The sequence below is a fragment of the Nothoprocta perdicaria genome, unplaced genomic scaffold (assembly GCF_003342845.1).
Source record: "Nothoprocta perdicaria isolate Ctin4 unplaced genomic scaffold, notPer1 scaffold_50, whole genome shotgun sequence".
In the NCBI taxonomy this organism is placed as follows: domain Eukaryota; kingdom Metazoa; phylum Chordata; class Aves; order Tinamiformes; family Tinamidae; genus Nothoprocta; species Nothoprocta perdicaria.
The window spans coordinates 3,402,806-3,429,606 of record NW_020455755.1 but is presented as its reverse complement, the minus strand read 5'-3'; the positions used below and the strand labels follow the sequence as shown (position 1 = coordinate 3,429,606).

The window sequence follows — 26,801 nt, the reverse complement described above, 5'->3', positions numbered from 1 at the left end:
TTTTTTTTTTTTTTTTTGTTCAATTAAATAGGCCTCTAGACAGTGCAAATGGTCAATGTTTAATGCATTAATGAAATGGGCTTTGGAGTCGAAAATAAGCCCCGCTTCCTGACAAATTCTGCTGCTCTTAATCTTCCGAGGAAATGGAGATGGAAATTTAAGCAGCCGGGCTACCGGGCAGCTCTTGGAGGAGCTGGCGAACAGCTGCACCGGTGAAACCCTGCAGCAATGGAGCATCAGTGAAGCAAGCAGTTACTAAGCAGAAGGCCAAAGCTGCACAAAGGGGGTTCTGCGGTGAGGACACGGCCGGGGTGCCAAGTAGTGTGATGAAATTCTTCAAAACAAAAGGCATGTTAAATATCTGATGCATTAAGGAGATAGGTAACACGTAAGCAAAGCTCTTAAATATACAGTATGTCGTCTTCCAATGGGTGCTATTATAATGATCACACAAGTTTGCAAGTTAAAAACGCCTTGCTTATTAATTAAAATTAAGACTAAACCTCTAATTTTGTCTGTGAAAGTGACTGCAGCCTATCTATACCCTGGGTGTTGAATATGAAGATTTCGACTATCGGTTGGTTCGGGAGCTCGGTTCATGGGAGGCCGATGGACTTTTCCCAGCACGGCCATGCTCTGATCTCTGAAGCAAGACTGCTGGAAGTCCCCGCTTAGGTAATCCATGGTCTGCATCACGTTGTTCTGGCTGGCCGGCCCCGCTCCAGCTCTGTAATGAGTTCCCCCTGCACAATCGAGCGGCGCTCCCGTCGGCTGTCCACCGTGGAAAGGCATGGCAAGGTCCTGGGACCCCGAGCTGTCACTGTTGGGAGTGGGCAGAATGTTATTCCAGATGGGCTGGAAATAGTGCCCGTTAGTATATGGCAAGGGTCCCTGCAACCCGTTCACAGGTGGAGAAGGCGTAGGCTTCTCAATGGGGGGCTTCAAGTTGAACGACTGGCCCATGCACAGTTCTTGAGGGTAGTTTGTTTTGCCTGGAAAACTCTGCCCTGCAATCTCTCTCGGAGGGTGCTTCCCTGCGAGTCCAACCGGCCCAGCAGCATCCCCGCACATTTGCTGCAGATGTGCAAGCTGGTGCTGGTTCCACGCGACCGATTTGATCTCGCTCTGGTACGCAGGCGGCACCCTGTTAATATTCACCATGGGCACATTAACAGAGGCAGAAGGAATAGCAGCAGCAGCATGGTCGACAGGGTTTACTACACAGGAAGGCATGGGTGTAGGGACATTGTGAGTAGATACCCTGGTACTTGCATTGATAAGCAGGTTGCGACTTATAGGACTGGGGTTTGCAATCTGTCCCTCACACACTGAGGTAGTGCTAATGCCAGCTCTGGCCTGGCAGAACTGGTTAATCTGGTGCACGATGCTGCTCAGGTCCGGTGGCTGGTTCTGCTGCAGGGTGGCAGCCATAGAGAGGGGAATGGTTGAGGTAGACACGGTCACATTCGGCGGCGCGTCTGCATCCGGCAGCTTTCTGCTCCCATGTAAACCCGGCTGCAGCAAAGGGGTCGGGGGGTGCTGCAGGCTCTGGTGTGCCATGGCCGGAGGATGCTGCAAGCCCTGCGGCTGCTGCATGCTCTGCGGGTGCGGGATCCCCTGAGGGTGGTGCGGTAAGCTTGGTGGCTGTGGTATCCCCTGAGGGTGCTGCAAAGGCTGGGGGAGAGGCTGGGCGTGCGGCAAAGTCTGTGCATGCTGCAGGGCCTGCTGGCGAGCAAGCGCCTGGGGGTGGCTTAAAGTGCTAGGTGCAACGTACGGGGCGGACGGGGGGTTCATCATGGCCTCGGGCAGCAGGCGCGTGCGCGTCCCGTCGAAGTCTTTGACGACGCCTTTCGCTGGGGACTTGACTATCGCCAGCAGGCCTGTCTTGGTGGCGGCCTGCGACGGGTACGGGCTGTACCTCTGGCCCGAAGTATCGAGTCCGTTCACAGTACGGCGAAGGTGTTTCCTCTGGGGAACCTTGACACTGTTTGGGAAGATTTTTATAGTCAGTGGATTGTTGGCGACCTTCTTAGCATAAGCATCCAATTCTGCTGGGGTAGGATACTGTGCAGATCTCATTTTCTGTGTAGTGTCCCCTGCGGAGAAAGGAAAATTATCAATACTGGCTCTGGGAAACGAGGGATCAACCTCAGGATGAGAAAGTTACACAACACGGGTAGAAAACCTCCAGGGAATCAAGAAGCAAGAGCTTCATCTGCCCAGAGCAGCAGATCAGACAGCAGCTTCCTCATTCCTTTTATTACCTGCCTTCCAACACAACCCCCAATTCAACTTAAGGCGAGACCTGCCTAAGGGGGCAAAACCAAACCAATGTTCTCATTGTTTACAGCTGGACAAAACCAAGGAACACGTTACAGACATCGAATCGTCTCCAGCTTGCAATATTTATTCTTGCTTGCGCTGCTGGGCTAGTTTATACTCTCTTAATTTAAGGCTGCCTCCCGGTAGCTCTTCGAGCCATTCTCAGAATCTTTCGCGTCTAATTCAAGAACCAGAGGAGTTATGAATTAAACACTGAACCCAGGTAATGCTGAGGTGACACCAAACAAAGCTCTTCAGCTGAAACCACCCTTTAAATTTCAGTTCTCTTCTAGCTGCTGACATGGGAGAGCACCGAGTGTCCTCTTGTCCATTAGCAAGCCCTTGTTAGTCCAGGTGTAGCAAATAAAAGGAGTCTACGCAGGCAATATTTTATTACTTGCAATTACTGAAGTGCAGTAGTCCTGAAGTAAAAACCAGTACGTTTTTAATCCTGAGAGACAGGCATGTAATCTTGCCATTTGATACTAGGATCCTACTATTCCCCCGGAGACAGAGGACAGAGCAGGAGTTTCATATACTCCCATTTAGTAGATACCTACCTGGCCCGCATGCTTGAACAGCAGTGGGTCCCATGTATATTTTTGGAAAGATCTTCAGAAATCAAGGGAAAAGCTTGTGCCTCTGCACCTATAATCTTATTCCTAGCAGGCAGCTGGGCTGTTTCCTTACCACAGCTATGCTGCTTAACTCCGTAAGACTGCTTCTTTAGAAGTGATTTTATTATCTTCAAATACAGGCTTGCAGCTTTGACAATCCGATTTTGCTTTTGCTCTTTTTTTTTTTCCCCCCCTTCATTTTGCAAACAGTTCACTGAAAAAAAAAAAAGTGCCCGTCACCTTTGCTAAAACATTCAGCCTTCCGTGGCATCTACTGCTGGGTGGAAAGAGCAGGAAACTCCAGCTCTTGCCTTGCGTGTGGCTCTCCGACCTGGGAAAATCTAAGTGCTCCATACAGAGCTTGATGCTGCCAGGCAAATGGCCCATCCAAAAATGCACCTTTTTAAGCAAACTGCCTCTAAAAGGCTCCTGGATACCGCTAAAGCCTAAGGACAAACCATCTTTTCATCACTGCCTTGGCGTCTCGTAGCTTCTTGTCTTCACATGCAACAGAGATCCCCACTTCTCTGAGAGAGCCCCCTTTCAGAAAGGAAGGGCCAAAAAGTACAAAACAGCACAGATATCCAAAGGAAAGATAATTATAGAAATATCAAAAATATCTTCTGTGAAATGGAAAGCTTTGCAAGCAGGCTGTGTTCATCTCCAGCAAAGCACCTACCACGGTGCCATTTAGATTCTTACTCTCGCTGTGCTGTCTAAATACTGGCAGGCACCATCCTCTCCCTTTATCTGAGGACACACTAATTCAGTATTAACCTAAATATCCTTCTGCTCCTGTCCCCTGCATCTTCCATGGCAGGCAGGTAGCTTCTATAGATGAAACAGATGACCGGTGCAACGCACTACTGGAAAAGAGCCATCGATGTTGGACAAAGGAACCCTTATCTTCTCTATATTATGGTTTATGTGACCATTTTCACATCAAAATGTGGAATTCTCTTCTTTTCTCTTACAAACTGACTCAGTCTTTCTGCTTATGCCTGATCAGGGTGATGTATTTGTCCCGAGACACTTACAGATGTTGTGTTTCATTAGTGTTCCCATATGCAAGGCTCAACGACTCAAACGGGTAACACAAAATTGTGAGAAAGGCATCAAGGGTGATCAAGAATATCCTACGAATCAATAAATAACAATTAGGTCAGCTAATTAAGTGAATGGAAAAACAGCTACTACAGACTGGAAGAAAACGGTGTATATGGGCACCATTTGTGGCCATGAATTCTGCATTGGGACATTAAATGATGAGGAGAATGGCGGAGGAACAAATGACATCAAAATAAAATAAAATAAAATAAAATAAAATAAAATAAAATAAAATAAAATAAAATAAAATAAAATAAAATAAAATAAAATAAAATAAAATAAAATNAAATAAAATAAAATAAAATAAAATAAAATAAAATAAAATAAAATAAAATAAAATAAAATAAAATAAAATAAAATAAAATAAAATAAAATAAAATAGCTATGGGATGAGCTCCACAAAACCACCCTTAGGTACATGCAAGACAGAGTACTTGGGCTGCAAAGTAACCTGCCTCATGTGACTTCATGCTGTCTGGAGGGTAAAGCGATGCACATGAGCAATTACCCCAATAAACTGGTGAGCTCCAAGTTCACGCTCCGGCTGATACCAGGGCAATCAATTCATCTGTTCACATCCTGGTATGTGTTGCACCACACCGGAGCTATTTTTGTTGTCGGATGAGATATATTTTTCTGCTTCGCCTCAGCACTGATGTAACATCTCCTCTTAAGTGCCTTTTACATTAAGGCTTTAAACCCCACAGCTTTTGAAACTGCTTATGGTGAAGTTTTCATTAAAATTAAATAAAGTATAAGCAGGCTGTCAGGATTTATACCCTTATCAGAGCATCTGCACTGGTACAAGCCAAGAGCAGCTGTGTCCATCTCCTGCATAAACACCTCAACTGTGCCAGGTTCTCACGGGTTTTACTGAAAGAGCCCTGAAAACAGCTAATAGAAAAATACTTAATTTTAATAGAAAACAGTTAATTTTAGTTGACAAATCAGTCTTCACTCTCAGCCTGCTTTTCTCCTTCTTAATTCCCCCACTAAAAACCCTTTCGTCTTGACTTTGTGCCCCTATCAAAACAAATCAACCTTTTTCTTCCAAGGCCTTCAGGTACTGCTGCTATATCCAACCACAGCTAAAAAATTGCCCGGACAGACTTGCCTCAAGCATCCTGATTGACTTCAGGGATTTATGTTTGGCTCACTGGAAAAAAAAAAAAAAAAAAAAAAAAGGATGCAATATCAATATGGGGGCAGTGGTCAATTTTGAAAGGAAAAATATTTGTGTATTTGCCTGTGGAACTACCTCACAGACCATCTTAAGGAAAAAAAATGTTATTTGGAAGTGGGTAAGAGAACAAAAAGATAATTGAGGTAGTGTGGATTTTTAAGCATGAAAAAAAGAGTACTAAACTTACTAATTACTAAACTAAACTTACAAATTATTAATACAAATAGCAAGAGACTGGATAAAGGCTATGGGGGGGGGGGTTCTGTGGCTTTCATTGCAGAAACGGTGCTGTTAAGGGCCTCTTCCAACCCCCAATCAAAAGTCACAAGTCACTGTTCATTAAAAACGCTCATTACCGCAGCTTGCCTTTGGCCAGGGGCGAGACTACTTGCGCATACGTGGGATGCAGAGCACTGCACCGATGAATCTCACACACATCTGCAGCAGGGCTGGGCCAGGTCTGCGCGAGCAGCTCCGTTTCCCAGATACATCAGAGCAAAGTGGCACAGCTGAGCATTACCCAGCAGCAAGTGCCTGCCAGCTACTCCATGTCCTCAATTCTTTTAAGTGCAGCACCTTAAACTCTTCCCTAAACAAGCCGGGGCAATGCTCTCAGCACAGAGATGAGCAGGTCTTGGCAAGCACCTCGGGTTAAAAAGCTGCCCGGGTAGCAGCATGTTGCCCTGCGAGGTGCAAGGCTAACAAATACCCCAATTATGCACAACGACCCTCACACAAACCTAAAGGACTGGGTCAGCTTTCTCTGTCAGAATCCTTTCCAACCTGCTGAAGAAACTTTACGTAATGCAAGAACCTGTTTCTCACAGCCACAGACCATCTTCCGAGTATTTCGGTGTGTTTTGGACAGCACAACTGGAAATGGAAGGGGAAAAGGGGTGAATTCCTACCTTCGTGCCATCTAATGAAGTGTGAGTGGAGAGTTTTCCATCTACCACAAGTGTTATTACAATTACAAGCCCATGGGGTTGTCATAAATTGTACTGCTGTGCTGTGGAGGAGCACACGATTGTGCCTGAAGAACATCGGTCACTCCTGGTAGGTGCAGAAGCCTTAATATTATCGTAGATATTTTCAGTCCTGGGACACCAATCTTAACATATGAACCACTTAGCTGTAACTGGAGCGTAAATTACTCGATTTTCAAGAGTATCAATGATTCTATCAAGAAACCGAAGGTCCAGAAATTTCCCCCATGTCCACTTCAAATGTAAGCGACAAGTTGCAGCCCTAAGAACCAACACAGATCTTCAGCATAAACCTTGGCATTGCTCAAATGTCAGCTAGACGAAATCAGGGTGCAACTTCAGTGATGAATGAGCAAAGACAAGAGCAGCATTTTAAAAAATCGCTAGCAAATAGGCACATGTTCCCAAGCACGAGTTCTTCTTAAAATACCAGTACAACCATCAGAAAAGAATTCACTGAAGTAGGCAAAAAGGAATTATTACAAGTACTCTGCAGACATTTTTAGATGCCCCAAAGAGACAGCAGAAAGAAGACAGGAATTGTGAACGTTAGTAATTTGGGCTAGATCACTAAGAGCTGCACTATGTGCCCCAGCTAGGTAGAACAACAGGACTGACCTTAACAGGTCTGAATTAGCCTGAGCTGATATTTATTACTTTCTACTTCATAGAAATGAAAGAGTCAGGAAAAAAAAAAAAAAAAAAAAAGAAGTTGCATTAAGAAGTGAGTCAGCTACCACACTATCGGTACCAAATATTTTTAGCAAGGAGGCAAGAATCTCACGGAAACTTTGCTTGCATTTGGTCTTGCTAGGGTTAAAATTTACCTTTATAAGGCCGGGAGGGTGGGGAGAGCCTGCAGCACAGACCTGGAGCTTCCTAACTAGTTCTTATAGCCACGAGTGATGGATGCCTTGAAGGCAAACAAAACAAAGACTCTGACATTAAGCAGCTTTTTCCACTGTATCCGACATGTTTAATTCCCAGCTGTACCAGGGCCAGATTTAACAGTTAACCACATCCTGCAGACAAAACGTCACTCACATTTCTGAAGTCCAGTGTTCATCTGCGTGTAAGAAAGAAGCTGAAAGGAGAGGTCACCTGGTCCTGGCAGACAGGCCAGCATGGCAGACAGGCACTAACACAACATGGGCCATTCACTCCTCTGCACACTGCAACAACAGAGAGACAATTCAAAGTTATAATACAAGGAGGAACACAGAAAAGAAAGAGGCAAAGGGCCACCTGGGTGGGTAAGGCCTGACCAAGCCAAGATGCACGGCCACTGCTTGGGCCCTTTCCACGCCGCCCTCGGCAACCTCCTGTGTGCAAGGGGAGTATTTGACCAAGTGGGTCATCTGTACCTTGTAGATGAGGCACTTAGGGACACGGTTTAGCAGGATGGTGTTGAAGGGCTACATGCTCTAGGTGTGCCTGCTTGAGCAGGAAGGTTGGACTAGATGATCTCTAGAGGTTCCTTCCAACCTTGAACATCCCGTGGTTCACGGTTGGACTCAATGATCTCGAAGGTCTTTTCCAACCGTAATAATTCTATGACGTGTGTCATTAACACGCCTCAAAAATAAAGTGTAACGAATTCCTTTCTCACTCTGCTGTTTGAGACGCAGAGGACAATCCGTAACCATCCTCCAGAGTCAAAGACAGTTGTTAGGAATGGTAAAGAACCCACCAAGGTTCATTTTACTACATACTGAAATACATGGGCTATCTACCAGGTAGAGCAGAAGCCGTTTCGCTGCAAAAATCCTGTCAACTGCTCTGTTACATTTAATAAAAAGGCACAGCATGCATAAATTGAAGGCCAAGGATGCAGCACTTTGCCTTGTGGCAAGATTAAGCTGCATGCTCCAGCTTGTAATTTCTGTGGCCCATTAGTGTGAAAGATGAATGGCTACAACTGCCTTTATTTTACACAAGCCGTCAGTTATCTGAGCAGCCCGCAGATAAACTGGAAGACGTGGCTCCTCCATCAAGGAATTGCAGGGGCTCTTCCATCCTGCGTGCCGGGGGTTCAGAATTGATGGAATTAAACCTCAACACGAATGCAGGAAGCACTAAAGCATCCATATATATATATATATATATGTATATATGTATATACATACATATATATATATATATATGTATACACTGTGCAGCTAGCCTCAAATCCCATCATCAGCTTATGAACACAAGGCAGGGGAGAGGGGGATGTTTCCAGCGGCTAAAGCTACCCCTGGCTCCAAGTCTCCCAACATTCCTGGGATTACAATCACAGGGAAATTTTGGCTGGAACGAGTCCTTTAGAGGTCATCTGGTCCAACCCCCTACTCAAATCCCCTTTCCTGCAGCTCTTGGGACCTGCACAAGACACAGGTCACCACGAGCACTTGGGAAAGCTTTGGAAAACGAGGTGGTTTAAGCAAGCTGGAGAAATCAGTTGGCTTCTCCTCGTGCCTGGATCGCTGCAAGCATCAATGCCCATTTTGCTAAGATGCCTAAAGAACAACTTAGAAACAACTCGGGACTTTGTACCCCTGAAACTGAGAACGGATCGAAGACGACAGAAATTACAGACCAGTTTAATTTTAGTCATTGTTTCACAAAGCCTAATTAAAACAACTGGAGAGGCTTTCAAAGATCGTACCAGGTGAAGCAGAAAGCTCGAGACTGACAAAGGGGCCAGGGCTGAAGAAACCCTGCAGAGGAGCCTTTCAAAGGAATCGTCCTGCTTAGCACTGCACAAAACCACGCGACGCTTTTCACCTTTAAGAGCCAACTACACCCCGGGCAGGAAAGTTTAAGACTCTGTTCTGGACAGCACAAGTGCCTTCGTATTTCTGCTGCAAATCCCAAAGCTGGTTTTGCTCTGCAGAGAGGTTTTGGAGCCTTGAGCTCCAAGCCTAATCTCAGATCGTTGCCACAAGTGAGAATTCTCAAGGAAAATGGACACCAAAGTGAATGGACTTAAGGTCTTACCCATATAGCAGCAATTACTCCTCATATACAACTGATTAGCTTTGGTGTTTACCTGTGTCTCCCAGTTCAGTATGCAAGAGGTGATCAAAGCAACCACCAAGAAACCTTGGGCAAATGCTCATTCATGAAAATACCTGCATCTTCATGGAATAAATGCTCTCGGACCAAGCTGTGTTGACCAAGCAAGCTGGGTGCCAGCGTGACCTGCAAGTACAAGTAATTTTGGACCCCAAGAGCCAGCTTGCTAACCCTGAGCTATTGTTCACCGGCCTCATTCACATTATCCCTTGCAATTAACGGCTCGTCAGAGAGTTGAGGGAGAATCCAAGCAGCTGATCCCACCAGGCAGCTGGACCCCACAACAGAATTACTTTACATTCATTCTTCATTTAATCACCAGGCCATAGGAACTATTTGCATTGCCAGAAGTCCCACATTCATGGCTGTAAGATCTCCAAGCCTAAATCTGGGTTTTCTCTTTACATTCTGTAAGAGGGGGAGCTCGCTCAGTCTCTCAGGAGGTATTCAGAAACAAACGCTGATGTCCTGACACATTCACAACTTAAAGGGCTTGCTCTAGGGACAGAAAAACTGCTTGTCCTTTACAGTTGAGCTTTATTCACGACTGTAAGGATGTTGTATTCAGTGAAATCACTGCAAACATTCTGCGGGCAGCAGGTTCTTACCCAAACTATGCCCAGCAAGACCCAAAAGACAAGACAAGAATCCAACTCCTTTTCATCAGGAGACAAAAACACTGAAGTTGCCAGAGCTTTATCTGAGTAAGCAGCACAAACACTAAGAGTCAGCAGGAAAAAAAAAAAAAAAAAAAAATTGCATTTTCCTTTTCTTCTCTTTTAATCAGCTCCAGAAGACCCGCAAAACCAAGACCTACTTCTCAGTGAAAAGCAGACAGGCCAAATGAAGAGCCTTCACTGTAGTCTCAAAATCATCAGATCAGAGTATTATCAAATTCAACCTTTCCTGAGGTCTGATGCCGGTCTGGGATTGCATTACATCACTGCATGGCCAAAAAAGAGCCGTGCGTGCTTAAAATATTACTGAACCCATGACCGCTTTGTGTGCCGACCTAAAAGAGCGAAAAGCAACTGTGCAGCACAGCAATAAAGGTGCTCTTGGGCTGAACCAGCAGCATTTCCTACCGTAAGAGATGCTGGGTTTGCTCACCTGCTCGGTCCTCAGCATTCATTAGAGTGGGAACATCGTGACTCGTGTGCATAAAGTGCCACTGGTGCCACTCAGGTCGCAATAAACAGCTTAATGACACATTAGGAGAGAGAATAAGTGGCTAAGAGTGGTCAGGGCTTTCAACCGAGAAGAGCCAGGCTTCTCTGATAAGACAGCCCCATTTCCTGGAAGGTCAAAACACATATTTACAGAAGTCAGAATTCTGCTTTATCTCCGATATGGAGGGTAGTATTTTAGAGAGAGCCATAAAGGGGAGTTGTTCCCCCAGGCGGATAATCATTTTGGGCAATGCCAAAGGTTCATAAAAGACTGGGGTGACGATAATAATTTTCAAGGAAGTATGTGACTTACAAAAATTATTTTAAGTGGAAGCATAAAATGATTCCCTTAGCCTGATTTGCAATAATCAAATTGGCATCATCTAGGTCACTGCTAAGCATTAAAAAAAGAAATTTGGACTTATATAGAAACAGAAACGCTGACCATAATGCTATCTCTGAATTCCTTATTATAATTAATATCCTGTTCCAATTTTTATTCTCTATAAAATTAGCATAGCTTTCCCAAAGCTTTATCACAGTCTTGGAAAACAAATGCTTTTTTACTGTCTTTACAAATAAACCATTACTTCTGATTAGAAATTACCAGTTATTCCCTGTAAGATACGCAGCACCTGGTTTCTTTTTTCCTGTCCTGAACGATCTTCAGCATGAACTAACGCAGCAGATTCAGAGAAATCACACACGGTTAAAATGAACTAAAATCCTCTGCACTAACCATATGTGGGATTAAGGAAAGCACTAGATTGTTGCTCCACACAGCCCCGGGTCACCAGCTCGGGCTCCAGGCACGGCAGCCGCTCAGCCCGTCACCCTCGTCAGTGTTCGCTTTTATTGCTCCTAATTAGTCCAGAGCAGCGGGTAAAACTGAACCCGGCGCGTGGAGAATTCTCACCGGGACGGACTTGGCTCCGTGGCTGCAACTTGTGTGGGCACCAGCACCTGCAAAGCCCCGCGGGGCCGCCCGAGGGACGGTCCTGGCTCAGACCTTGAGCTCCTTCTGCCTCCTGCCGGGCTGGCTACCGCCGGCCTCCAACCCCGGCAGCCTCAACCTGGAGGCCGAGCTGCCCTGGGGAGGCCTGGGCAGCCAGCAGCGCAGGGCGCCTCTGAAACCGTCATTAATTTTGTTCTACTGGACGGGCAAATTAAGTTTTATTGCTTTCTGACAGGATTCTGTGTGCCACCAAATGCAGCATAATGAGCTCTGTCTGGAGTACGAGAAGTTTGGAAATGCACAGAAAAAAAAAAAGGCATTTCTAGAGAAAAGCAATCGTTCGAATAAATAAATAAATGGCCCTCTCTGAAGCAATTTTAATCTTATCTGGCTGTAGGATATAATCTAATAGCACAGGTACTGCAGGACCCGCTACAAAAGGGTTAGTTTGTTTACGTGCAGAAGTAGGTTTTTTTTTCTCCTAAGATTTAGTGCTATTGAATCAAAACATGTTAAACGTAATAGGGATTTACAGTGCTTGGCTTGGGGATAATTACAAATCCCTCCATTTGTTGTGTTCTGCCTTACCTTCATCTCCGTGTATTTTTTTGCTCTTGGCAGCACTGTGTATCCTGCACGGATTTTCCAAGATACCAGGTCAAGGGGGAGGACTCCAAAACTCACCTTTACCCACAGCATAGGAAAACCCTCCCTGCACACCTAGGAACCAGATTTAGCTACATATGATTGTAGGCATTAAACACATTTCCTAAAAATTGTGTGTTATTTTCCAGCTGATATCAAAGGTTTAATATCGTCTCTGCCAGACCAAATACTCCCCAGACCAAGGGAGACTTTTGCAACCCGTAGTAAACCCGAGATGCAGAGCAACCCGATACAGCAGGGAAACTTGCAATACTCTAACGCAAGTTTTATCATTATATAAACGGACCACACAGAGTTATTGCCAAGTGTTTAAATACAGCAGTGGCTGAAACTCTTGGGAGGCCTCAAGGGCTGAGCACAAAGGAAATCCTCCCCACCAGCCATCCCTGGCCAGTGAGATACGGAAAAGGGAGCTGGTTTAGACGAAAGCAAGCTGGTGAAGTCTAAAGTTAGATTCATAGAAGTAAACACGCATGGTTGAAATTCCAAGATTAACTGCAGCCTCCTTCACAAAGCTCCGGGATGAGAGGAAGCAGGAGCAGCTTCCCACACAAAAGAAAAGCTCCCAACTATTCCAAGTTTCCAGCACCCTGGGGTCCCGTAAGCCGTGCGAGGGTTGTTAAGCACTTCGGGCTGACTGATGTGCTTCACTTCTCCTTATTATTCAGCGGGCAACCACGTGAAATTCCGTAATCATTGGACAGCACCTATGGCAAACCCCAACCACGCGCCACGCATTCCGAGTTCAGCATATAGAAATGCTGCAAACGAAAACAAAACCCAACGAAGGTTGTAAAGTTGCCCTGGTACAAATGTTTATAGGAGCTTGCCAGGAAACATAATTGAATCCGGGCCAATTTTCATGCTCCAAGGGAAACTCAGTGTCTCATTTACCCCCCGGCAGGCTGCTCAAGACCAAATGAGACTCATTCCTTTTCCCTCTCCCAAAGTAACCTAAAATCTAGGGCTTTTTTTAAATGTTAATGTCAAGTGCACATGCTGAACCTCCTGCCTACCTCAGCGTCCAGTATCATTTCTCCAGCCATGTCTTGCTTGATAGGGGAACAGTGCTGGGCTGACAGTGCTGATTGATCTTGCAGGCAACCTCTTCTTCTCTAGCCGTTTAACACTCCCTTTTTGGAGGCATTTACCTGAATCTCCACTTATGCAGGACTGCTGGAAAGCAGAGAGAAACCTGACTGCTTCCTATAAAAAATTACTAAGCCAGCGCCGCATTCATCACCGCTTGGTATCGCATCCTTTAATGCTTTATAAATGGAAAGCTGCAAAATAATGTGCGGAGAGGTAGTCTTCTGAAGTGGCAATAAATCACAATAGCCTCGAGTGCATTTGGGGGTAAATAAATAGGAGCACGGAACAATAGAAAGTCGCCTTTTGTATGGAGTGAAGTGCCCTGTCAGCACCTACGCGCGCAGGTCCCTTCGGCGGGCTGAGATCACACGGACCCTTTGGAGCTCCCTGCAACAGTTCCCATCAAAATCAATTTTTGTTTCCCGCAGTTTAATTAACTATGATTTTGCTTGTAAACCGTTTCACCTTCTAGTCTGACCTCCATTTATAACGTTACTCAGGCAACAAAATTAAACAGTTTGGACCGAAGGCAAAGAGAGAATTCAAATGCACGGGCTGCTTTCCGGGAGGGATCGGGCAGCTCCGCTCTTATCCCCCAGCCAGGACAACAATCTCAACAAGGAACAACCTGGCAAGGCTTCAGGGTAACAGAACTTACATAGAATATTGTTCCTATCACACTCCCTATGCCCAAAGGCTGCTCCCAAAGGCCCTTGCTTAGCTATTTTATGCAGAATTTAATGCAGTAAGAAAAAAAAAGCCAAAGCCACAGCTCTCAGCTCAAATACAGGCAGGTACCATACGTGACATGAGGTCCATCAAAGTCACGCTCTGGATAAAGCGGCAACAAGCTCAAGGTTAGGATCTTGGGGCTTAAAAAGCCTTGTTTAGGTTGGTCCTGAAAGATATTTTTTAAACATAATTCTACACATCTGCTGTAGAGCCAAACAGTTGGCGTTAATTGTAAGATGGATTTTTACATTGCTTCTGACCTTTCGTCTAATTGAGGCCTAAAGAAGGGGGAAAAAATAGGAAAAGCTATACGTCACTTCAGTTATTAAAATCCATCAAGCGCAGCCTTTAGCCTTGGGATAACCACAGCCAAAAAATTGACTTGCAAGTAATTATCACCGCTATCTGCAATAAAAGTTAATTGGACATAATTGAACTAAAGCCCTAATCTGAATGAAGCTGTTGCTGGCAAGGAGCCTGCTCCTGCCTGCACTTTGCAAATGAAACCGCTAGCAGTAAAGTGGACAAACACGGAGCTGCCCGCTGCAAATCACTGCAGAACAGCTAGTTAGCGGGGCCAAAATAAAGCCATTAACGGGGCCTGTCCTCACTAAATAGTCCCTTTAACAATAACCAAACCCCAGCAAGGTGCAGAGTTTGGCAAACAAGTTTGGGTTTTACTGACCCGGCAATTACGCGGGCGGAAACAGAATGTTCCCGGCGCAGAACGATGCTCCATGAACCCCCAAACACTGCGAGCAGGGGAACAAATAATGCACTTTTTGAGTAGGCAACGATACTAATTCAAAAGCTTTTCAATGGTGATAATTTAGCACCTTCATAAAGTTCAATAGCCTTTCCTGTTCTGGGACTGGCTGCTTTCATCTCCACAGACAGACAATTAGCTGCTTTTTGTGCTCAGCCCGTGCAGGTGGTTGGGGGAAGGGAGCGTTAAACTCAATTCCTGCTGATTCGCCCATTTATATTTTGCATTTTTGTTAACTAACAGACCAGAAAACGGTCGTCAGCCCCTCCGCGACTCCAGAACTTCCTTCCAATTTTAATTATTAACACTCTGCCCTTTGCCAAAGCGGATCAAAGCACTTTGCAAACATTAGCGAAGCCACACAACCACTCCGAAACGGACAGAAACTGCCCAGCCCTCGTTTTCACAGACTTTTCATTTCTCTGCCCAAATTTACAACGGGTCTCATGATTGAGGAGCTAGCCTATGATGGAGGAGACCAAGCGAAATATCTGGCTCACCACAAATTCCTGACATAATCTCGGGTAAGACATTTAATCACTCGAGGCCACAGTTGCTCCTTCTTTACCGGATAGCCCTGGCTGACAGTTTTGAAGAATCCTGCGAAGATAAATTAAAAACTGCAGAGCATTCAATACCACCTTGACTGATCGCATGGCACACGCAAGGTCAAAATCCTGCAAGCAGCTTAAGGGAGCACTGGAAACAGAGCACAATTTATATTAAATAAATTCCATTTATTTATTGCCATCCCTTTTCCTCTTTTTTTGATTTCAAAACAGAGCAGAATTCCTTATTTCAAGCAAGCTGAGCTGGAAGAGAGAACCAGTGATAAAAATTCCCTGTCATGACCCAAATCAGTGGCTTATTTTACTTTATTCAAAGCCGTCCCCTCTTATTAAGCCTATTTTTAGAGTTAACTCCCGATTTTGAAATGTGGCAGGAGCTGATAGACAACATGGACCTAAGTAGGTCTTGCCAGGTGTTTCAGCCCTCTTCTAAGGCAAAGGCAAGATGCAGAAAAGAGAAATCAGAGTGGCTGGCAGGGCTGGCCAAAGCTTCAAAGGGGGAATTTCTGGCTGTGCTTGAACCTCCTATGTTAGTGGTCAGTTATGAGAGAGATGAGACCCTGCTTGGACCATGGGCACTTCAGAAAGAAGTAGGAAATTCTTGTTGTATTCAGAAGTGACCTGAAGAGCTTTTCCCTGCCTCCCCTGAATTTTCACTGTATTAAAGCACACTGACCTTTAAGCATTTTTCTTTCTCCTTCGAACTCTGAGGTTTTTAAGCCTGCATGGCTGGCTAATGGAGGTGAAGAGACAGCCTGGGATATTATCTTAGTTACGTTTCACAGTGCATAAATCTGCACCGTCATTTAGGAGAGGAAGCAGAGGATGCTACAGTTAGCAACCTGCAGCAGCTACGATCACAGGACAGGTAAATATAGCACAGGCATCAAAGTCACAACTTGCCCAGGATATTCACATTCTCAAAACGCAACACAGACTCTACCATCTACCATAATAATCACAAAGAGAACACTTTCTTCAACAAGATACTGGTAAGAGCAAATAAGCATTCCGTCCTCAAAAACACTCTTTATTTTCAGCATTAACTAAAATCACTTTCGTAATACTCTTTATTTTCAGCATAAACTACAATCACTTTCTACGTACTCTGGTTGCATCCATAACGTCACAGCAGCTATGATGAAAGACAAGGTGGTTACTTACAAATAAGAGTGGGTTTTTAGGAGAACATGAAGGTATGAAGGCTGGTAAAGAGAAATTCCCTCCAAAGCCACCCCAAAAGAGCCCATTATGAAGTTACCGGATGCTGCTCACACAGAGGAACCACACATTTCCCCCAGCAAAGCCCTTCGCCATCCTCATAGAGAACTTCCTCCTGCCCTTAAGTGATAAGAGAACAAAATGCACGTTGAGACTCTCCCCAGAGCAGAGAGAACCCCAATCCAACCGTGACTGTACCAGGGTTACGTGCAGCTCTCCTACGAGCTAGAGGTTTTAATTCAGGACTTCATATTACCGCCAAGGCCACACGTGAGCCGAGTGTTTTCTCATCCCGCTCGCAGCCAGGATCCACAAGTCCTCACTCAGCTCCCGGACCACGGGCCTTCCTGACCTGGAAATGAAGCTTTTCATGCATTGCCACAAACAGGGGACTTTGTCAAAGGAAACACGTGATATTCCCCTCTCCCGTGGCACCAGAGATCACCAGCATCATCATCGCTCATTCCACCCTTCCTACAAAAGCCCAGAACTGCGATCATGACTTACAGAAATCCTTGTGGCTGAATCTGACAGAAGAATGACAGGTTTTCCTTTTAAAATCTCATTAGAAGTTACAGAATATGGGAGTTCCCCAAGGAGGAAAGAAGCTATCTTCTTTTGTTTCTTGCGAGCTGATTTCTTTTCTTTTTTTTTTTTTTTTTTAAGTGCTTTCAGAGCTAACTTGGAATGAATTTTATCTATATGTGAGACACTGACAACAAGCCAGGCATTTGTTAGACACTGGGAAATATGTTTCGAGTCCTGTTTTAAAAATAGATTCCACAGAAAATGAGAAATATTTGCAAATGAGGATTAGGCAGAATGCATTATACTTCATACAAATACGGGAATTCAGTTTTGTTTAAGAGAAACCGTGACTCAGTCTTACCAGAACAGGTGTTATTGTGCTTTTTGCACATTTAAAGCCAGCCATATGCAGGGTGTGAATTCCAGTTTTTTGGGTTACGTACGTGTACCATTCTGACCTGTACAATTACACTGTTGGTTGATTTTTTTAGTATTTAGCTATCTCGACGTTGGATTAAGGTCTCACCTACAGTGGAATTGTAGCAATTTATTTACAAAGGGGATTTTTAATTAAGCTGCAAAATTGAGATCTGTGTCTGGTTCCTTGCAGTGCTATAGCTTCCCGCCAGGCCCGGAACACATCAACCCTTAAATCCATATTTCATTATTTAAAAGTTCTGGTTTCTTTAGTTGGAGACACTGAGAGGGCTACCGTAAAGATAAAAAATGCTCCGAGAACCCCAAACAGGAGCTGCAATACAAATATAAAACACCTACCAGCAAAAAATGCAAAGCAGATGAATGCAAAAGAGATGGGCCAGAAGCTGCTATTCTTGGTGGAAAGCATCTTCCCACCAGCCTTTAGAAGAAGGTTTCACTGCTGACAGTTCAGAACAGCCACAGGGAAGCCAAGAGGAGCATGCAAGACCTTTCCAAAAGCTCTGCACACCACAAGAGCCAGGGAGCTCAGTCTGCAGGGCGAGCAAAGCCAATTCCCGAGCCCTCTCCCTCTTTCAGCAGCCACAGGACACGCTCACGTTCACCGAAGCTTTCCTATTTCACAAGAACATTTAACACAGTTGTGGTCGGAACTGCGCTACAGCCAAGGAGACGTCCCTTTGTACGGTAAACACAACCTGGCTGGGTGGGTGGAAAACAGGAACGGGTATCGCCCCGGCAGCGTCTGCGGCGGCACCTCTGCCGCAGGTAGCGCACGAACGAATTTGCACTTACAACTTCGAGCTCCCCAAACCCTGCCTTGTAAAAGCCACGAGCAGTTTTGACACCCGCTCTGCACTGCAGAGCAAAAGGCAGCAGAAACCTCTGAAGGCTCTGCAAGTCTCTGGTCAAGCAAACCCTCAAACAGAAGCAAGCCACTTAGGCAAGCCCCATACCGCTGCTGGCTTTTCATTTCAGACAATTCATCTTGCCAACCGTGAGTAACCAGGCTAGCAGCTAAAGTCAATATATTTAAAAAGTGCATTTTCAACCTTCAATTAACTGCGTTAATACTGTTTTTAACTATTTGATTGATAAATGCTCTCCAGAAGCTGTAATTAATGTGTTTTTTCTTGGAACACATACTAACCCCCTCGGCACTCAGACATTTAATGAAAAGTCATTTATCAGCTTGCTCTGAATAGCTGCATCTGACTCCTTAATGCACACCGAAACATGCACTTGGCTTAAAGCACTGCTCGGAAAACGTAATGCACACCACAAAATTGAAAATGCCATCAGATAGGGTTCTGATTTTGATACAGGCGACACCAAGCAGAGCTCATCTAGCAAGACACAGCGAATGATCTATGGCTTAGCCGGGATCCTCAGCCCTGCCGTGCAGTCCGGCAGGATATTTGCAGACGTGTTTTTGCAGAAGTGAAGGTAGGGCTGTGGTTTTTGGGCACTGGACGGTGCTCGTGATTCTGCTGGGAGCCTTCGCACCTCGGCTCGCTCCGGAGCGGCACTCGGGAGCACTCCGGTAGGCAGCGTCTCCACAGTTTAATTCGGACGTGCGTTCAGCTGCTCACAAAGCAGACAAAAATCAAGTGCTTTGGAGCGTCTAAATGCTAATTTTTCAAGTTGAGTATTGCTTTGGTCGTTGACATATGGAAAAAAAAAAAAAACAAATAAAAGCATTTGGGAGGAAAGGCTTGACACCACAGAGCATTTCATGTTGGTATTAACTGCTGGGGGATTAACCAACCTTTAGTGGATAACTCAAAGTCTAAAATCTAAAGTCACATTCCTGGAATTATGGGCTATGAATATCCAATGCAGCAATTGTTCTGTATCCCATGTGTTGGCTTGAATTTCGGGATTACGCATCTCCATTGCACACGTAAGCCTGCTTCCCATTTCCGCAGCGCCTCCCTCTCTTCCATTTGCCTTTCGATGCAGATAAAAGCAAGCGCAGATTGTAACTGCTGATACAGAAAGGTGCAAAACACGCTGCTGTTTTGCACTAAAAAAAGGAAGTATTCGGGTCCAGGCTGCTGGAGCATATCGAAAGAGTGGAATTTGGAATTACAAACCTAGAAACTCAAAAGCAACGCTTTTCTATTTGATCTCATCAAAGCAATTAGCGAAGGAAAAAGCAAACAGAAAGAAATTGCATCCTACAGCCTAAAGTCTAACTGCCTCACATATAATGCAGGACCAGCTGATCTCATGCAAACATCAATAAAGAGAGAAAATAAAGAGGGAAAGTCACTCGAGCTCTGAATACACCGTCACCACAGACGGCTGCTTCAGAGTCTGCCAAAGAGTAACAGGAACCCATTTGGGAGGAAGAAAGCCACAGGAAGCACGTACCCAGGGCTGCAGCCAAGGGCACATATTTTAAGTCTCCAGTGAAGAGCAGAGGAGTAAGCTGCTGCCAAATGAGTGAAAACATCCAAAACACAACGGCTATTTCAGTAAATAACTTATTACTCCCCCTGTGATGCTGCTCCATGGATCTGGCTGTGAGATTCTGGTAAACTGGGAGTCTTCTGGAGGAGCCCTGAGGGTGACAGAGCCCTGGGACAGGGTGCACAGGGAGCTCTGGAGGCTCCTTCTCCAGAGATCTTCCAAATCCGCCTGGATGCTGCCCTGTGCCACCTGCTCTGGGTGTTGGGGTTGGACTAGATGATCTCCAGGGGTCCCTTCCAACCTCAACCATCCCGGGATTCTGTGTGAAAAGTGACTAAAAGGCAATTTCCCAGGAATGGGGCATCCCCGCTAATACATGTCTGCCCTGGGAGAACGAAGCTTTGCCAAAGTACACGTGCAAGCAGGGGCAGCAGCCTTGTAGCACAGGAAAAAAAAATGACACCTATAGAACCATGTTTTGTAATATAAAGGATTTTAAATATCTGCCAGGCTGCATGCTTGTGGAAATTTCTAACTATAGAGAATGAACTATTTTAGATCAGCTCTAGGCTAAAACAATCTAGCTCTCTGCATATCACTAATACATCACCCAGAATCCCAACGATTTTTAAAGTGTTTCCTTGTGAACAAAAAAAATTGGCAGCTGTCATTTTAACAAGCGGGGCTGACAACAGTCTTGCACATGAGAGAAAAAGCTCTCCAGATGTTTATTTAAAATGAAATTCGGAACCAGCATAAACCAGATTTTAACACTTAATAACCCTTACGATAATTTTCATGTGAAAAAAACAGTAAGAAGGTTCCATCCTACCACTCTGAAACTCTTCAGGAATTTGTGTAATTAAAAAAGGTATCTTGAGGAGAAAGGATGAGAATCTGTGACCATAAAAGTGAGAACCAGCTCTTACTTCTAGATCTGCAGATCAAAATTCTAAGTACAAACAGCCCCACTATGAAACTTGATGGCTGCTAAGGATATTGCTTGCTCCCGTGCTATCCATTTCGATGGATGTCCAACACATGTGCACTGGGTCATCACATACGAAGGAAGCCTTGGATCCACCCCACAAGATTGCTCCAAACTGCACTGAAAAAGTGCCCAAAAACCTCAGTCCTAAATCTTAAAATTCTTTTCATTCTGCCTTTTTTTTTTTTGCCTTTTTTTTTTCTTGAATGCCTCTTGATTGTGCAAGAGCAGAATATTCAGACGTCAATCGACGTGTCTTGGCACTTGCGCTGACAATGCCTCTGGAAAGAAGAAAAGAGAGGGCAGATTTCCCAACGCGAAGATGCTTCTCTGCAGGGAAAGCTGCTCTGCTGCAAGGGAGAGAAGTGGAGGGAAAAGTCATAGAAGTGAGAACTTTTCCCAAGGTCACTTCAGGATGCTGAATACTCCCCATCTGTAGGGGAAAATTTAGATACCTGTGTAGCTACGCGTGTGCATTCACTAAGTGGCAACAGCAGCCCTCATTAAACCAAACTGCTTCTCAGCATGAAAGAAGGAAGTGGGAAAGACGATAGCAACCACTAAAGATAAGAAGAAAAGTGGTGGAGCCATCGCTGTAAGGGTTTTCTTTGCAGCAAAACACAGCCATGTGAGGAGGAGAGAGTGTTCAGAGCCCCGGATGACTCAGTATCAGGCTATCCCAGCTGCAAGGACAGACAGCCAAGGCTAACAGTTCCCAGCTTGCCAGAAAGAGGAGATTCTGTTTCCACTCGGGCAGGGGCAGGCGCCGGATCCCATCAGCAACAGGGGATTTGAAGACCCTGCTACCCCACAAGGTCTCCAGCACATTCCAGCTCCTTGGTGCTTTGCAATAGAGGCTCTTGACATGCGGCAGATCCTGCAGCCCAAAAGCACCACGAAGGAAAAATCCTGCCTGCAAAATATATCAGTTACAGCAGTGCCCTTAACAAAAATGTTTCTTGCCTGTTACAGCGATCTGAAAGACACTCTGGGCAAAATTTCAAGCTATGACAAAGTGATCGTATCACTTCTGTGCTGTACTCCCTACACAAGCCCCTGATTCAGCAGCATGTAATAAAATCTTCATTTGCATGAAAAGCACTCTCTGATCACAAAGTCGTCTTCTGTTCAACAGTCCTCTCGCTATCTGCGGTGCAAAGATGCAAGCGCCACTGCCATTTTGCTGGTGACTAAGTTGGAATATTCTGCATAAGCGTTATGAAAAAAAGGCCATATTTTCATACGATCTTGTACTAAGATTGTAGTAGTATTTCCGAATAATGCAAACGCAGCATATATCCAAACCCTTGCAGCGCAAGTTCTGCAAAGTTCGCATGCTGCACGTTCGTATGCACTGTTAATAACTGTGCCACACAAAGCCCATTTCCTATCAATACACAGCAACCACGAGCAGCTCTAATATGTCTTTAGCAATTCAACACGTCCAGCCTTTTCCAGTTGGCGTTCAGTGTTTCGTGTCCTGTCACAGATGGCTTAAGGATGGTGCATCTCCCACTAAAGGAAGGTGAAGTCATGCAAAGAACAGTGTTTTTTACTGCAGGGCGATGAATCCCTGTTGCAAAAAAGCAATAAAAACAAGTACGCTGTCATCTCTCTTTTCAAAGACCATTAAAGCTTAACCACACTAGGTAACTTCTTCCTTTGCAGTGTATCGTGAGCTATATATTTATATATTTAGGTAATACATACCGACATGTGTAATTAATTGGTTCTCTGTTGGTTCTGAGGGAGAAAGTCCATGAGACTGAAGTTTAGAGGCACTTTATAGAACAACCCCATGCTCTCCCCCAACTGTTTGGTTTCAGCTTCAGGGTTTGTTGATAGGGTGAGTCCTCGTCTCCTGTCCTCGGGCAGGTAATGGCACCTCTCGCTTTCAACTGCTGAATTTAATCATACACACACACCCCTGCACATACACCCCCAAAAATCACACCGGACTCTGAGCCAAAGCCGGCAAAAATAAATACTTTCCAACAAGACAGCAGTGCGGTCCCCATTTAGAAATGTTTTCTTTCCTGCTAATCAAACGCCAAAGAGTTGGGCTGGATGCCATGCTGATCCAGAAGAGGTGCTAATGATGCCGCTGTCTCCTGTCCATCATTGAATATCTCCCCTAGTCCAGGCCCACGAAATGATGGCCCGGTGACAAGCGGAGCTTCAAAGAGGGCCACTCGGCAGCACATGCAGCCTGAATTTTTGCCCAGCTTTTCCAAGCTGCTTTGCTGGCAATTTCTGCCCTGTAGAGTTTTGCAAGCGCGGAGCTGTGGCCCTCACAAAGGGCAGACCTGTAAATGACATCTTGAGGATTAAACTGATTGAGATGCAATTTGCCTAGCAACCATTCATTAAGCAGAGTTCAGAAACAGGCCAGCAATCTAGTCCTCCTCCTTATCTGCGCAGTAAACAGATAACGGTCTCTACTGTGTCCTCTATCCTCTGTGTCAGACTCACTGTAAACAGATTTTGCAGAAGTTCAGGCTCCTACAGTAAATCTCGGGGAACAATCCTGCTCTCTGAACACGAGGGATTCTGTCTCATCAAGCGCCTTACGAGCTCCACAACTACAATAATACAACTCAATTTGCAAATGCATTTGCAGTACCCGCGTCTCCAATATTTTCTCGCATGGAGAGAACTAAGAGCCCATCCCAGTCACCAAAAAAAAAGGGAAAAAAAAAATCTTAATCACACAACCATTGCCACTGCTATTCTGATCACTGGAAGAAAAAAAAAATCAATAGAAATCTTATTTCTTTCTTGCAACTTCCAAAAGAAATTGATTTGTACCTCTGAAATCTTTGATAAAGGTTCTGCCTGTCAGAGAAGAAAACAAATGTCACATCCTCCCTCCTTTCAGGTATTTTTGCTCATAAAATAAGCAAGTCGAATGTAAACGTCGCCAGCGAAAATCAACCTACCTATTGCAGCTTGAAGAACGAGCTGAAAAGATTAGGTGAAATCATGATTTTGCATAATTGTTTCCCCACCTGACACATGTGATAATATCCTGTTCTGCTCCCAAGTTAAACAACGCAGATCAGCATGGACATATTTAAGACGCTCTACCTGAACGCTCTTCCTTTGGTGGACGGTTCTTCTGGGAAATCACTGTGACAAACAGCAGGCTATTACAATTAAATATGCAAGAAAGAAGAATTAAACTGACCATGAATAATTAATACCACATAATACGCCTTCGTAAGGCAAGCCTGGCTGAGTATTCCCATAGACGTGTCTCTATCCAAGGCACAGCAGAGCCGGGAGCTTGTGTGTTAGGAGAAAGTCTAAAACACTGCCTAACTTTGTGGCTCCTACCCAATCCAAGCCTAAGTGGCGACCATCTGTGCCTGCCTTCTACTAACTGCCTCTCAAAACTTGAGGAGAGGCTGAGGAGGCGCCGCGCTGCTCATCTACATTTGAGAGCTAGCAGCCTTCCCCAACGCTGCCCATTAAAAAGTAAAAGCAATTAGCTGACTTCCCAGTAGAGAGAAGAAAGCAAATATGACGCAACGCTCGCCTGCAAGATAATATCAGGCGGAGGCTGGGAGAAAGAAAAGAAAAAACAATTAAAAATGTTTGCAGGAGCGAAGGAATGCGGCTTTCCCAGAACCTATCTCAACGGGAAAGATATGATCAGCTCCCAGGACGGATCCTCCCGGTTCAAGTTCACCATTTGGAGGCTACAGAACATAAACTGCAGCAGAGCTGGAGCGGCCGTAAACTCCCGAGCACGGCCCTGCATTAGCAGCTTCTCATTAAAACAGTATTTTAAAATACGCTTTTTCACTAATACAAACCACCAAATCACTTCAATATTTGCTGAAGTCCTTATAAAAGTGATGCTCAGCTCTAGACACGTCCCACTAGACACTGCCAGGTCCACCCTAAGTTAATTGACATACAGCACACACTTGTTTTATGCATTTAGCTGGAAATCCAGTTCTCCAGAAGTTTCTACAAGCAGCGTGGCACGCGCTGATTGCAAAGCACAACTTTTACAGACACACACGTCAAATCCAAGCAGAATTTGTCATCATTAAAGCAGATTGAGCCTTACTGCAGTGCTAAAGGTGACAATCCTACAGTTAAAAAGACATTTCTCCCTAGCTCCAAATCCTGCTCCACTTGAGCTGTCAAACCAGGCCCTGCTGGATACAGCGTCTCCCCTTGCGCTCCAAAGGGAACACAGATCAGGAGTTGTTCTACATGTAGGAAAAGTCACGTTGAAAGGATGTAACTTTAATACTAATTTTCTATTAAAAATCAATAGGATTAACTAAAATTCACGAGCCAGTAGGCACCGAGGCTGTTATATCACCGACCTTATCATTGCCCGGAGGAGTGGGATGCAAGGGAGAAGACGGTGGCAAGATTTCTGCAGGCAGTATTTTGAGCTGCCCTGCAACAGGCTTCAGGATCCCAGTGGATAATGAGAGGTCTCGTCGCAATGGGGACGGGCTGGTTTCGGCAACACGGTGGCTTTAGTGACTTTAGAGCCAAGCTCTAGTGACTTTAGAGCTGGCGGTGCCTCCAGCCCTTCCATGGGCACCATGGAGCGAGCACAGCGGCAGCTCCAGCACTCAGGTGCGGAGCTCCTGAGAGAGAGGATACCTGGATCTGAAAGCACCGGGAAGGCTGCTGTCCTGCCGAGCTCTTCCCGCCCTTCGTCCTTGCTCGGCAAGCCCAAGGCCGCGGTAGGACAGGGAGGAATGGGAGCTCAGCGGTGGATGCAGGAGCCTCCTCTTGCTCTGCTGCAAAAGAGTCTGGAGAAAGAAAAGCATGGAATAGCAGGAGCCCCTCTCCAGGGGCTTTGGGAAGGGCTGCTCCTGGACAGAAACTGCTAGAAGAGGTAGGGCACAGCTCATCCATAAGGAGCTCATCCTGGTGCAAATCCCAGCGTCTTCCCACTCGTGATCCAGGCTCCCGAGTACCGGCTCTGATCTCCGTTCATTTGCCTGGACGTCCCTTTCCGACCACCAGGATTAATCACCTTGCCACTAAGCATCCTGCAAATATTCCGAGTTTACATAAGAGAAGTTTGACCTTCAGTCACTATTAATGCTAACAGAATAGAAAAAAATTAACCACAGTGTAATAAAAGAGTCTGGATCTGCATTGCTAATTACACAACAACACACGGAAATAGTTCCAAGCACCTCGCAGTGATAAAAGAGCAAATGGACTAGGGGATGCAAAGGCAAATGACATTGAGGATTTCAGACTTCAGGTAAATAAGGTGACATACTTAAGCTACGATAACAAAAGTGTTAATAATTAGAAAAACAGTCACCTTAAATTTTAAAATTTCAGGATCTCTCATACTTTTTAATGGCTTAGCCTACTTTTCCCAACCTAATTTGCATTATCAAAATAGGCCTCGTGCTGGGAAGCATTAAAAAGGCAGCCCCCCATAGAGACAGGCTCCCTTTACCAAACAAGTCTGAAGGACTAATAAGTATTAAAAAAAAAAAAAAGAAAGAAACACATCAATGTTGTTTAGCAAATATTTATTTAGCGTTAATGCAACTAGCAGAATTCCCTCTAATATGCACCATTAAAGCATCTTATAAAAGCATTTGATAAGGGAGTAAGGGAGCCACAAGTGCTCGTAGTGTCTCTCATGCCCTTCCAAAAGCTGAGGGGTCTCCCTCTGTTGCACTGCACCAACCTGTAATGCTTTTCATCCAAAATCTCAAAGCATTCCTCAATATTCAGCAGACAACAGGTCTCGGAGCCCCTGGAAGGTGCAGAGTGCCACAAAACAGGTGTATGGAGCAGCTATGGGCAGAGCAGAGCACACCGAGCCTCGTGCACCTCCAAGGTCTGGAGAATGGAAATCAGGCTCCTCTTCCTCCCGCAATTCCATCTTGCTGAGAAAAGCAGCAACAGAGACAGAGTGAAAGAACTCTGACCATCAAATACTAGTCCTGGGCATTCGTCACTGCACCATAAACGAGAAACAAGAGGAA

General features: G+C 45.1%; 1 protein-coding gene across 2 annotated transcripts; it reads right to left on the bottom strand.

Moving 5' to 3' along the window:
* On the bottom strand, nt 1-25,175 carry FAM222B (family with sequence similarity 222 member B). Of its 2 annotated transcripts, none has more exons than XM_026048003.1 (2): nt 25,155-25,175; nt 1-2,096 (listed from the first exon to the last, which is right to left on the bottom strand). In XM_026048003.1, exon 2 carries the CDS (start codon nt 2,077-2,079, stop codon nt 535-537), a length of 1,545 nt encoding a protein of 514 aa, XP_025903788.1. In that variant the 5' UTR covers nt 2,080-2,096; nt 25,155-25,175; the 3' UTR covers nt 1-534. The 2 variants fall into 2 exon arrangements, with proteins under 2 accessions (XP_025903788.1, XP_025903787.1); XM_026048002.1 differs by lacking the exon at nt 25,155-25,175 and adding an exon at nt 7,260-7,387.
* Between the last annotated feature and the right edge of the window lie 1,626 nt (nt 25,176-26,801).